Source organism: Neocloeon triangulifer, unplaced genomic scaffold (assembly GCF_031216515.1).
Source record: "Neocloeon triangulifer isolate White Clay Creek 2 clone unplaced genomic scaffold, ASM3121651v1 ptg000002l, whole genome shotgun sequence".
NCBI lineage: Eukaryota > Metazoa > Arthropoda > Insecta > Ephemeroptera > Baetidae > Neocloeon > Neocloeon triangulifer.
In genome coordinates, this window is record NW_026775545.1 from 2,707,482 (window position 1) to 2,720,832 (window position 13,351).

Consider the following 13,351-nt stretch of genomic DNA (forward strand, 5'->3'; position numbering starts at 1 on the left):
AAATTACGGGCTAGGTGGAGGAGCTGGCGGAAGCAAGAGGGGCCGCGGAAGCGGCAATCGCGGCGCACGAGGGACTCGCACCCCGAGAGGGTCCAAAGCGGCCGCCTCTGCTGGAGGGGCGACGCCCCCGCAACAGCCGCAGGGACCACCTCCGCCCCACATGGGGCCATCCATGGGTTGATTTTGTTGAATTCAATTTTTTCTGGGATCTTGGTCGATTCTGTCAGTAGGATAGTTAATTAACAGCAACATGTGGGTTGATCCCGAAAAATCAGTCTTATGCATTTTGAGTGTGAATTGAAGAGGGCAGGGGGCTCCATTTCGATGTAATAATAGTGACGAGAAAAGAATTTCGCATTTTTGTTTAAATTAAACAATTAAAGCATACATGATATAGTAAAACAGTATTTTTCTTTATTTATGACACTTCACATGGCACTGGTTTCACAGAATTTTTGAAATGGCAGTTATTGTAACTGGAAGGATTTACAATTTCAATTCAAATCTAAATTTTATAATACTTCTCCCGACGTACCTCTCAAGGACGGAATCTCAACAGTAAACTAAAAATGAAATAACATGGCAACCTCACTCTGGAGGACAATAACAAGACTGTAAATTCAGCGCCCTTATCAATGATGTGCTTATCATTAATATTTACAAGATACACTTTCTTAAAATTACACAATATTGCTAATTAAGTCAATTTAATGCAGTTTAATGGAAGGTAGCATTCATTGTGTGAAAAAATAAATATGTAAATGTCAGTTTACTAATTTTCCTCGCTGAGAGTAAATTAATCAACTAGTTTTGACACAGAAATGTACATCTTCGTAAGAAAATGGCCTGCAGAGTCCTGAACTCGCGTCACGCGTGCTTGAACTTTGTGAAGGCCATACTCTGGAGTGTCCAGAAGGCGGCAGAGATCCCGAAGAAGGTCTGCAACGCCTGCACCGTGTGTTGCGGCAGCAGACTGGCGTGGCCTCGCTGCAGAAGGGTGGCGAAGACGACGCAGCGGAACAACTCAAAGGCGCGGGCCTGGCCTTTGTTTTCAAACAGCAGGCCTATCGTTGTGAGCGACAGCAAAATGTAGCCCACAAACAATATCACAGAGATCTGAGACATTCCCTGAAAAAATAATTTTGGTCAGAAATTATATTTAATTTAAGTTCCACTTTGCCTTATGTTTTTAAATTTATGTTTCCGAAATGTGAATTTATAAGACAATTTTTACTTTTAAAAAAAAATTCTAATTGCAAGCAATAGTCACGTGTTTTGCATTGAAAAGCTTCAAGGGAATTTGTTGACAAGTACAAGTGCTTAAAAATTAATGGGGTCATCACGTGAAACCTTGACTTTACACCCTAAATTGCGCGTGGAAGAAAAAAAAATTACGATGGCCTCTGACACTCGCGGCTCTTGAACTCGAAGGTCTGCCGGATTAAGTGAGCGTGGTTTATGTTTATATTATTCAGAACGATTTGAAACTAGAGAAAAATGCTCGCTTTTGTTTCTTGGAAAGTTTGTCGACATTTAAAAAAATTTAGGCACACATTTGGCTTACCACGTGGCGTACGTAGAGTTCTTGGAAAAGGAAGACGACGACCACAAAGTGGATGAGCAGGTACACGTTGCACCAGGTCGGAATGGACACGTCGAACTTCTGCCTCGGCCCCACCTTGATTTTGTCTTCGTCCCTGCCGGTCCAGGGCGCTCCTGGAATCCAGGACGGGCCCTTGAAGACGGCTGACAATTTGTTTCTCCAGCCCTCCATCGACTGCCACTTGTGCACCACATGAGCCGAGTAGAAGTACTAAAAAAATTTAATTAAAAAAAATCATCATATGAATTTTGGTTAAAAAACGTACCTGGAGCCACACGGGGTTGAACGAGGGCTGGTTGAAGACGAGACCGTAGACGATTTCCTCGTCTTCTTTTTCATTCGCAAAAGTGCCGAACAAGCGGTCCCAGATGATCAAAACTCCGCCGTAGTTTTTGTCCAGGCAGAACAAGTTGGCTCCTATTTAACAAAATGCAGTAGAAATAAAATTATGCAAGAAATCATATTAAATTTTAGAAAGAAACGCGTCGTGTGGCAAAGATTTAAAAAACAATTTATACACAAAGCCGGTGCTCAAAAAGTGTGGGTTGTAAAACTGTTGCCAAGAACAGGTTTTCGCGTTTCCAATAAAAATTTTTTTAGTTTTATTGGACATAATTAAGTTCAATCCTGTAAAATTTTGATTTCTTGATTTACATATTTTTTCAATTATTATTTTCCAATAGCTCAACTGGAATTTTTATTATTTTGTGGGGTAAATTATTTTATTTTCAATTATATGCATATTTTTATTTATGCTCAATTCTTACCGTGGTGAACTCTGTGGTGTCTTGGCGTGTTGAAGACCCACTCGAGAGGGCCAAGATGCCTGATGGCCTCTGTGTGCAGCCAGAACTGGAAGAGCAGGCTGAACTGCTGGTGGGTCAAGAAGTGGGCTGGTGGAATGAAGAATGCCAGTGGCAGGTAAAAGATCTGCGGACAATTTATGGTCATGCGTTAGAAAACACTTGGATTTGAAATGGGTTTGGCAGTTTATTTGATTGTTAGTTGTTTAATTTATACAAAATAGTTGAATCAACACGGTGGCCATGGTAATGAATTCCTCGCCAACAGGTTTGTGGAAAATTAGCAGCATAATAAAAAGAATTAAACATTCTCTCTATAAAAGTCTAGCATATCAGAAGAAAATTCCCTCTCCACACCGAAGAAGTAGAAAAATTATTCAATTTTTTTATTTCTTTCTTGAAAGTTAAAAAAAATTTCAAATAAACTCATCTCATTGATAACAAAATAAGCTTCTTTAAAAAGTTGAAAGTTGAAGAGAATGAATGAAGTAGAATAAATTTTACAAAAAAAAAGTTTTTATAAATTTTTTTAAAGAAATAATTTTAATTCAAAAGGGCTTTTTTCTAAAGATAGCTAAAAAATTATTTATTTTATTAAAAATTTAATTCTTTTAAGAAGCCAGGCAGTTGTATTTGCAACTTCACCGAGAAATCATGTGACTAAAACAAATAGAGCAAAGTATATTTCTTTTCTCGCCGCTCTTTCACCAAAAAGGTCTTGCGGCGACTGTGAATGAGAGCCACAGGTGCTGCCCCTGCATAAATTAAATCGGCCACATATCACGTTGAGACTCACGTGCTCTGCGGCCGGTCGGCGGACCGCCTCACCTTCTCGCCTAAAAAACGTGTCTGTCTCTTTCGCATTGTAAAAAATCGACTTGTCCGTCCAGTTAGCTTGGCCAAATTTCTTTCGGGGCAACTGGTTTTTTTTCTTATTCAAGAAGCCTGGCCTGGCACACCTCCTTCTCTAATTCGCGTGTCGACGCGAAAAAGCAAAAGTTCTGCGAGAGATGCGATCGAATGCCTAAACGACATAAAAACGCGCAACCTCTCAACTTGGCACTGCCAAGGAGACCAACACCGGCGGCCGTTTTTCTCCTGCTTTGGTCTTCGTTATTTGCAATAAGGCAACGTAACATTTTCGCCTTGTAATTATAGCTCATTAGCTCCCACATTACTTCCTATCATTGACGAATTGAGGCAAAGGAAGAAAAAGAAAAACGGGCAAAATAAGTAAAGGTGACGGTTAATTAAATGTATAAATTGTGCGAATACGTTTGTACTGCTTATTTCATTGAATTTTTTTTTCTCTTTTTGCTGACAGAAGATATTAGATTTCAGGCTCAATATGTAATTTCGATTTGCAAAACTTTTACCATAATTTTTTTTTATTTAGAGTGGAACTCACATCACTTGCACATAATAATATTCAAATTTTTTTTAATCCATCATAGACTCTAAAAAGAATGCCAACATATTTTTATTATCTGATAAAAATAAATGATTAAATTATAGTTCTTCATTTTCTAAAATTGAATATTTTTTTAAATCAATTTATTTTATTTTATTTTAATATTTCACAAACAAATTCTTATTATTTTTAATATTTTGTATTTTGTCTTACATATTTGGGTCTTTGGCCCTATAGAAGTTAAATTAAAACAATGGAAAGGAGATGTTAATTTTGAATTCAATTCTGGATTCCTTTAAAAAATCAACAAAATTCAAAATTTTTAGGGAGAATTTCCAGGAATAAAAATAACACTTTTTCCATTATCAACTTTTGAACTTTCTACGGGATGTGAGCGGAAGTCTGGGTGGGTGTATGTCGGTCTGCAAAGATTGCATCGGAAATGGTTCTCATTGAAAAAATTGATGGCTATTGAATGGATAGAACAGACGAGATTAAATTTATTTTCTCAAAACAAGAGAAATATTTACAACGGTGCCATTTTAGGTATTTTTTTTTTTACCTATGCCAAGCTCTTTTATTGAAATGTGAGCATCAAGGATCAAAACAAATATGGCCTAAATTAATAATTATCTTATCTTCTCTGCCAAACTTTCCTTTCCTTCTGGGCTTTTTTTTATAATGTTAAAAGAAACTTACCCTAACAATATTAATTTACACATTGAAAACATTGATTAAAATTTGTTAAAAAAAGTCAAATCTGTTTAGGGTCTTGAAGTGATTATCAGCAAATGAAATTAGAAGAATTATTTGGAAGAAGAAATTTTTGGAAGAAAATTTAATTTAATTTTGTTTCGCTTTTTTAAGTTGCTTTTTTAAAGGTTGATTAAATAACTTAATTTATGATGTCTCACAGCCAGATTTCCCGTATTTTCATTGAAATTAAAGATACCTGTTAACAATTCGGATTATTTTTTTTACAAATTTTTTGCCCGCCGGTTCATTAGCGGTTGCGTACCAAAGGACGATCAAGAGAGTACAACTTTTCCACGGCCGGAGCCTAAATTATGGCAATAATTTTTTGACTCGTACCAAAACGGTCTGCAGTTTAAAAAGCACGTGAAAAAATATAATTAATTTGGTGGTACTTACAAATCCGCACCAGCCTTGCAAAATTGACTGTCTGAGGCCGACGGCTATGTTGTAGTCTTCGGAACTGTGATGGACTTGGTGCTGCGCCCATAAGACGTGCACCTCTGTGGAAATAAAAAGATTGAAGTTAAAAAAAGGCAATAAGGAATTTTCTCATAAACACGGTAAAAATTTTCATTAAACATTTTACAAAATGTTTCGCTTAAAATTCCTTGTAGTAAATAAAAAATAGAGCAATGCAAAATAAGATTTTTTAGGTTAACAGTTTTCCTATGACGTCTTTATTATGGAAATGAACTGCTACATAATAAATTATCATAGGGAACTTTGTTTCCATAAAATTAATGGAGCCGGCTTTAGTTGATGAGGCCCTAAATAAAATAAAGAAGCCCGCGGCTTGATCGGTAGACCAATGGCTTGCAAAATTGCAACGCGAGCGTGAAATTATAATTACTTTTTTGCACTGCAAGATCTATTTTGCAAGTGCAATAAGTGTGCGAGATTAGAAAGTAGTGCGCCCGTAACACGCGGAAGAGGGTGACTCGCTTGCACTTGTTTTGATGAAAAGAATCTCGTCGCGGGCAATAAGGTTAATTAAAAATTTAGCGCTCACCATGACTGGCCCGATGGACCCAGTAGTAGCAAAAATCGACGCCCAGGGCGGCGAGGTACCAGGTCAGGGCGTTGTCCCATGCCAGGTCGACCAGCCTGAACCTTTGGTAGATGAAGATGTAGGCAGCACTCTCGGCACCTCGAAAGATGAGCCTGGAAATCATGAAAACATCCGTTAATTTACGCATATAGTTCAAATAGTCTTTAAGTCTCCTGTGAGCAAATTTCAGTTTTTTTTTTTGTTTTAAGTTAATAAGAATTAAACACAGTTTATATGATTCAAATCTTAAAAGTATAAGTTTCATTAACTAGCTTTTTATGTAAATGATGAAAACATTAGGCGTGTTTTTTTATTACTTCATAAATCAAATTCACACTTCATTAAGTTCTAATCATTAATTAGAATCCAAATATCCTTTTTTCAGTGCCCGAAGCATTCAAATATTTTCTTGCCACTTAAATACTCAACAATTCTAAACTTTTGCAACTTTTAAACAAAAATACCGTGTCAGTGGCGTTCATGGAAATTGGTTGTCAAGATCAAGACGGTATTATAGTCGCGGGAATAAAAGCAGCAAGTTAGTTGAGTAAATTTATTGCCTTGTTGAAAAGCCGCGGCAAAATGTCGACTGCTCTTTGCTTTTAAGAAACAAGTTTGGCGTGAGCACAAGGCAAAGTGGGCGGTAAATGCAAATTCGTTGGTAATATACGGTAATAAATTATTATTAACAAGTAAGGGCCATTTGATCACAAAAAGGACCAAAAAAGCCTAAAGGGGAAAATTGAGATTATTGCACAATTATTGACTAGGAAAAAGTCTCATTTTTAACCAAAAGTAAGCTGCTTAAATTTTAGAGTACATAAATAAGTAGACTGGAAAGTTATGAGTCATATATTTAGAAAAGTCCTGAAAATAATTTGTGGGAGTAGAAGTCGAAAAACGTATTTTTTTTATTCACACAATGAATCAGAACGAAATAATCCGCAAATATCCATTACGTCAGATTTTTCGTGCGAGTAAAAAAAAGATTTTTGCTGCAATGTTATCTATTGTGTATTTTTCTTTTATAGTTCACTCTTTCTTTTCTGTTTTCAATTTAAAAAATATACCGTATTTAACTGAGAATAATAAATAATGTTGGCTGATATTATCAGCCTCAATAGACATGAAAGCACATAATGGTAAAACCGTATAAGAGCACTTTAGCTAGCCATTGATTGTTACAAGCAAAGAAATAGCTAAGCGACGGTCAAACTAGTTTTTCGACTTTGATTTCCATCTCTGTTTTCGGCAAGTGGTGTGAACATCAAAGAGCATGGAATGCCAATCGTCCGTTGAGCAATGATCAGCCCAAAATAGAAAACCTTCTAATTCAACGGCGACAATTTTTTTACTATGAGCGGCTATTTGCGTCTATCTTTTCATCTCTAGTATAGCCAAACCTTCAGATATATTCACTTAATTGGCCAATTCATAAATTTAGCTAGACATTGAAGAAAATTAAAACAAAATGTGTTTGCTCTTGCAAAAAACGGTAAGTCTAGCAGCAGGAGTAAAACTAAAAAAGATTTTTAAATATTGAATTAAAAGTTGAGTTGACTTTATTAATATTATTTTATTATTTAACTTATTTTATCCAAAAATCCAAAACTTATTTAATATATTTGGGACTCATGTGGAACGAACAAATCTTTGATGACTATACTAAATTTAAGTTTTATAATCCCAAAAATGCAATTATAACCGGAAAATAAAACCAGAAAAAAACTAAAATATAATAAAATGATGATTGGATTTAGAGTTCATCTCTCGAGTAAATATAACGATATAATAATATTACATGTGTGATGCTGATGCTTTTATCTTAAGGTTTGTGTTCAATGTGAATTTTTCGCTATCATTTGTATTTCTTTTTCCAGTTTGGAAATTGTAGCAAGTCAAGCGACCTGTATTTCGCCAGTTTCTCATTCTTTCCAACAGAATCTCTGAAAACTCTCCTTGAAATCCCCTTCCTTTGTAAATTTCATAATTAAAACTTTCAGAAAAAGCTGCAAATATATGTGTCTCATAAACTTTACAACTCTCATATTATACCGAGTTGAAGCATTTATGAAGAGAAATTATGCTGACAGCATCATTTTGAATACCTTGAGTGACACCTTACATAAGAATTTTACTCTCATTCCACCTGATTGCGATTATGGTAATTCAATACGGGCGCAAGACGGGTCGGTCTCATTCCGCCACCGGCAATGAAATTGTGTCAAAACGTGTAACTTTAAATATCAGTCAGCTTCGCAATGAGTGTCGCGCTCAGAATTCCATTATCGTCGCGCGAAAGAAATACAAAATTAAAAAAGCACACAACACGACTTCTTCTAAAAATAACCAACTTTCTCCCATTCACCGTCGTTTTGCACTTACATAATGTGAAATAGAAAGACTTTCAGCGAGCAGGTTTGCAGCGAAAAAAAAGATTGAAACGCCAAACACGTGATGCATGCAAATATGCGTTAAAAAACTATTGGCCAAAAAAAACCAGACTTGTCTTTCTTGAAAATAAAGTGCTGGAGAAAAGCGTCTGTCGCACTCAAACGACGACAGGGCGACCCTGACGCAAAGCCAGACCGTATAAATTAGATTAATTAATTAGGAGTAACAACTTATGCCGCGTGTTTTCAGTTTTTGGGCATTAAATAGTAACGGTCTTGGCATTAGAATTCATGGTGGAATTCACGTGAGGGAAAATTGGCCTGGTTTATCCATGAATCGCGACACCATTTTTTTTTTTATCTAATAGAATATCTAGTCTAGTCAGACAGTTGCGGTAGCCCACACAAAAAAAAAATAACATTCTTCATAATACTCAAGAAATGGTAAATTGAAAACTGGCACTCAAGGTGGATTTCATAAACAAAAATATCAAGTGAAACTATAAAAAATTTATTTGTCTCTAATTCAAAAATTATATCTATTCAAAATTAAATTATGAGTAAAATTCTGACAATGACTGAGCAAGGGAAATAAATGTTTGAAAAATAATACGATTAAAAATATTAAGATATTTAATAAATACATGCAAAGCAGCATCAAATTTATTTTATTATTGTAAAATGTTAAAAATTCCAGCAATTTTTCTAATCAAAAAGCAGTTTTGTTCGACTTTTGGTTTAAAAGTTTTCTTTCCTTTGGATCTTACTTTAAAATACTTCCAATATTTCCCCATTAAATTCCACTCATACTTTTGATTGAAAGCCAAAACTTAAGGAAGGTTTTATGAAATATTGAAATCGGTCTTCCTTGTTGCAAGTTTTCAAGAAATATTTTAATTTTGTCTTTTGAACTCACTTTCCGCAGTGTTGTATGAGTCCATGCGAAAGAGACGTGATGCTGTCGTTGAGCCTGACGGTCGGTCTGCCCTCCAAGTAGAGCAGCAGATTCTCCAGCGCCATGAACACCAAGAAGTACGGCCATGACTAAAACACATTAAGAAACAAAACATGTCATTAATTAGTAAATATAACGAAAAATTCGCTTTCCTTATACCAAATTTGGTAAAATTCTTGGCGGGTGGCCAATTAAGTGCATATTAGAAATGATAATTTGCAATTCATATTAGTTTAATTTCGTTTTGCGTGAATGTGTTTTTACTAATTTTGGATTCACGTCGCATTTTATTAAGTTATTTTTAGACCGGATAGACGTGATGAGCTTGTCAATTTTTGGAAACTCGATGGAATAAACTCGCTGGCCGCCATCAGGCTGAAAGTAAGGCATGTCGCGGGTAATGTGTGCATTAGTTGCTCGTTATCACCTCAATGTTATCGCACAATACATACCTGGGCTGGACAAGTTGACTGTAAATATATAGGGACGAAAAGTTATAACAAGCCAGCTTAATATATTCTGATGTATTTCGAGATGCATCTCAATTCTAGCAACAACAAGAAAAGTTCGAAACGTCCTGCGATAACTTGAAATTAATTTAAAATTAGAAGTTAAATTATTTTCCCCAGTAAGCCATAAATTAATGGTTTTCCAATTTATTTTTATGCAGCAGTAAAAATAATTTTACCAAATTTTTTTGCCATAAGTTCATTTTAAATTTATAATCAAGCTTCTCTGTGAAATTAATTTGGAACTTAATTCAATTAATTCAGTCAAATTTAAATAAAAAAGAAAATGATCGATTCATCCAAAAGGTATTCTTCTTAAGGCAAAATCACTAAACCATGCAAAAATTGATTAAATTCCAATCAACATTATTTATAAATAAAAAATGATCGATAGAAAAATTTATAATTTTTTGATAAAACAATTCAATATTGATATGACGAAGCAATTTTCTCGTTCTTAAAAATGACGTTTGCTTTCAATCTCGCACATGATTTTTTTGCTCGATGAAATATACAAGGGGATGAAAATATCCACGTCATGACGACGCCGCAGCCTGACTATGCGCCAAGCACATTTTGGCAAAGGTCCAAGTGACCGCGACAAACTTCACAATCGAAGTCGGTACAAGATTCTATAAATAGTTCATAATGAATTGAATTAAACCGTGAGCAAAGTGTGGGAAAGGTTTTCTTTTCGCCGTTAAAAGCGATCGATTTACTCTGAAAACACACAATATGAGGCGGCGGCATTGGTTTCGAGTTACGGCGCAGTTGGAACCCATCTATCTGTCTATCGTCAATTGAGTCATGCATGAAGAGCGAGCGAGTGAGCAGAAGCAAAATAATATTATAATACGATCTTTTGACTTGTGGTGGAGAACCCACGATTTGCGCACCGCAAGGCAGTTTTTTACTCTTAACACGCGTGTGGATTTCTATAGTACAGAGAGGATGAATTATACTTGTGTGTGTTGTCATTACCTCTCATTGTCACTTAAATTACCAGTCATTTATAACTTGTTTTTTTTTGCCGGTTCAGCCAATTCATCACTGAAAAAACTGCGTCTATATTTATTTAATAATATATATTTATAAAAATAAATAAGAAGACTAATATGGACTTGCAGTATACAATTTTTTCATACCATTTCATACTAAGGTAGAATTAATAATTACAATTAAAATATTTAAAATATGAATCACATTCAATATTGTTTAGCTTATTATTATCATTGTTTATTCTGATCCAGTCTTATCATTTTAATTATTTGTTAATTATTATTATTATTATATCTTATTCATTCAACGTTGCATTTTAATACGAGGAAACAATACAAAAGTTAAAAATAGTGATTCTTATTCTGCAATTAATTACTGTGGTTTATTTGGCTGCAAATATTGAAAAACAAACTTAATCACAATAAATGAACTTATGAAATTTAAATTTTGAAAAAAAAATATGAATAAATCCAATGAAAATTTTTTGATTTCCTACCTTGACGAAGAAGTCCGGGACATGCTTGTGGTCAGGGTAGGACGTGTCGAGGGGGTCGACGGCGTAGAAAAAGCGTGCCAAGCCCTGAGTAAGAGCGGCACTCACATCCGTCGCGTTGCCCATGGCGAGCAGCAGCGCTTGTCGTCGTTCTCCGCGCCGGCTCTCTTATTTATGCGCGTGCTGATGGGGGCGGGGGCTTTTCGCCTCGCGCCGCTCGCTCGATCGCTCGCGGTGCTCATCCCGACATCCTCCGCGACGAGTGCATCGGACTCCAGAATTTTCGCCACCGCGATTTTATTCGGCCAATCTTGTACAATCGCCAATTTCATAGCAAGTGGCCAAAAACCGGTCGCATAAATATAGCGTAACGTCTTGAAGACATAAAAAGTTCATTAATAGAGATTAAAACTTCACGAAGGTTCCAATAACTGTTTCTATAATATGTTCGGAACTTCCAGTTTGATTAAAAAAGTAATTCAATATCATTTTACGCATTTAAAAAAAATTTAATTTGCAAACGATCGGTATTTGAAATAAATTTTATTACCAATTGCGTTTTATGTTAATTAATAATTTTTTTTAATTGTTAGGAAGATAATAGAGATACATTATATAATTCTCCATTGTTCTGGACGCATTGAACATAAAATTATGAAAAACTAGGCAAAATCTCTTCGCGTCTGTCATGCGGGAAGCATAACCTATGTTAAGAGCATAATATTTCAGTGATCAAATTTTAACTCATTTTCGCTTGTTATTTTCAACTTATTAATTTAAATTTATTACCTTAAGGTAACATTGCATTATTTAATATATTATAGAAGGTATAGAATTCAATTTAAATTAGCATATGTGATTAAATTAAAATAACTAAATTTAGCTTGTTTTGGCAACAGTTTAGAGAGTATTCAGTGTAATAAAATTTCGAAAAATCCCCTAGGATTAACAAAAGCTTTGAGATTGGGCATGAATAATGTAAAATTTTGAGCACCTCCAGTATCAAACTTTTCTCACATTGCACATTTTCATAAAATGTAAGGTAAAAAGAATGCTAGATTCATCTTAACACAAATAATATGAAGAAGAATAATAATGTTCTAAAAAAGAAATTTATTAATCAAGTTATGATAGAGACGATAATTCAATTCAATTTATTTATTCTCTAACAACAAGTCGAAACAGGAAAAAAGATGCAATTACATTGGGAGAGAATTGGCTAGTAAACAACTTACTAAAATAACTCATAGTAGAATTGCGGAAAGTAAATTTCTTAGTAAGAAAAGAGTTCATTAGAATCTATTGTTGAAAAATTCACTTCAGATCATTATTAAAAAGTGAAAATAAAATAATAGCAGTAACTTTGATGTATATTCAATATAATTATTTTAACAAATCATAAAATATTATTATTACCTTTTTCAATAATAATATTTGGATGTGACATGATAATGCATTTATTTAATAATTTAAAAAATAAACATACAAAGTACATGGAATAAAATACAATTGTAGTTTTTAGGAAATGATGTGAATAAAAAAAAGAAGATGCTACTTTTTTTGCAACAAAGTTGTCCAGGGGGATGTAAATTATTATTGCTGCTCATCGTACGCAGTAATAATTATATCAAGATATAAATTGGCTCTGCAAATCATGCAACTGACTTTACATGCGTAATTATAAACTTCTTATGAAATCGTCCTCATCACATAATAAGCAATGCGTGATAAAATCAGTAAACGAAAAGCGACCAGGTAATTTAATAGCGATACGCCTGTGAAAATAAACATTATTATGGCTCATGAATATGATTGCTTAAGTGGTCCATAAAGTTGTCCGTTGCAAATCGTAAATCTTAAAATCAAATACGATTATTAAAGTCTTGAAAGTGTTAACGACTTTTAGCGGGGATTGCAAATTGTCAGCTGAAAATCTCAATGAATAGTTAATTTTAACCTGATGTAACAAAAACCGGTGGGTTCCAGGAAGAGTGTCGCGCGCACCTGAGCGTTTTGTATGATAATTAGCGACACATACACGATATAGTGTAACCAAAACATCAGAGTTTCATCATTCTGTTTTCGGCCTCGCCAAGGTCGGCTGGCCGCCTCACATTTTATTTATTATATATAAAATTCCCAAATTCTCTTGACCAAGGGCCTACGCAGTTTGGAACAAATCACGCTCCGATCAGCAGGCCGTCTCTTTCTAGTCTGGGCCACGGGACTCCTCGACGACCGCATCAACACTGTGAGTAGAGAAACCCTAAAAACGTGACAATATATCGGATTTCCACAGAAGCTTGTAAAAATTGCGGGTTGTCAAAAACCCTGAACGTTCTATTTGAAATGAGCTCTAACGCGAAGTGACTGACTTTCGC

At 34.9% G+C, this 13,351-nt stretch overlaps 2 protein-coding genes across 11 annotated transcripts in view; one reads left to right on the top strand and one right to left on the bottom strand.

Annotated features, from left to right (window-relative positions):
• LOC132202104 (SWI/SNF-related matrix-associated actin-dependent regulator of chromatin subfamily E member 1-like) overlaps positions 1-402 on the top strand; it is a 122,656-nt gene extending 122,254 nt beyond the window's left edge. For 9 of the 10 annotated variants that reach the window (XM_059628849.1, XM_059628869.1, XM_059628858.1 and 6 more), the window contains one exon: positions 15-402. In XM_059628849.1, the coding sequence (XP_059484832.1) occupies positions 15-181 (167 nt within the window). In that variant the 3' untranslated portion in view covers positions 182-402. Of the gene's footprint in view, positions 1-8 lie in introns of all 10 variants that reach the window. The other variant, XM_059628877.1, reaches the window with a different exon arrangement.
• LOC132202176 (alkylglycerol monooxygenase-like) lies at positions 393-11,121 on the bottom strand. Its single transcript, XM_059628920.1, has 8 exons — positions 10,974-11,121; positions 8,931-9,058; positions 5,583-5,734; positions 4,970-5,073; positions 2,371-2,533; positions 1,869-2,020; positions 1,565-1,813; positions 393-1,128 (listed from the first exon to the last, which is right to left on the bottom strand). The coding sequence occupies exons 1-8, from the start codon at positions 11,094-11,096 to the stop codon at positions 868-870; spliced, it is 1,332 nt and encodes a 443-aa protein (XP_059484903.1). The 5' UTR covers positions 11,097-11,121; the 3' UTR covers positions 393-867.
• Positions 11,122-13,351: the final 2,230 nt, after the last annotated feature.

Coding starts and splice junctions, on each gene's coding strand:
- LOC132202176 (XM_059628920.1), bottom strand. CDS start 11,096: ATGGGCAACGCGACGGATGTGAGTGCCGCTCTTACTCAGGGCTTGGCA. Junction 9,059..10,973: donor TCCCGGACTTCTTCGTCAAG/GTAGGAAATCAA, acceptor AATGTGTTTTAG/TCATGGCCGTACTTCTTGGT. Junction 2,534..4,969: donor TGCAAGGCTGGTGCGGATTT/GTAAGTACCACC, acceptor AATTGTCCGCAG/ATCTTTTACCTGCCACTGGC.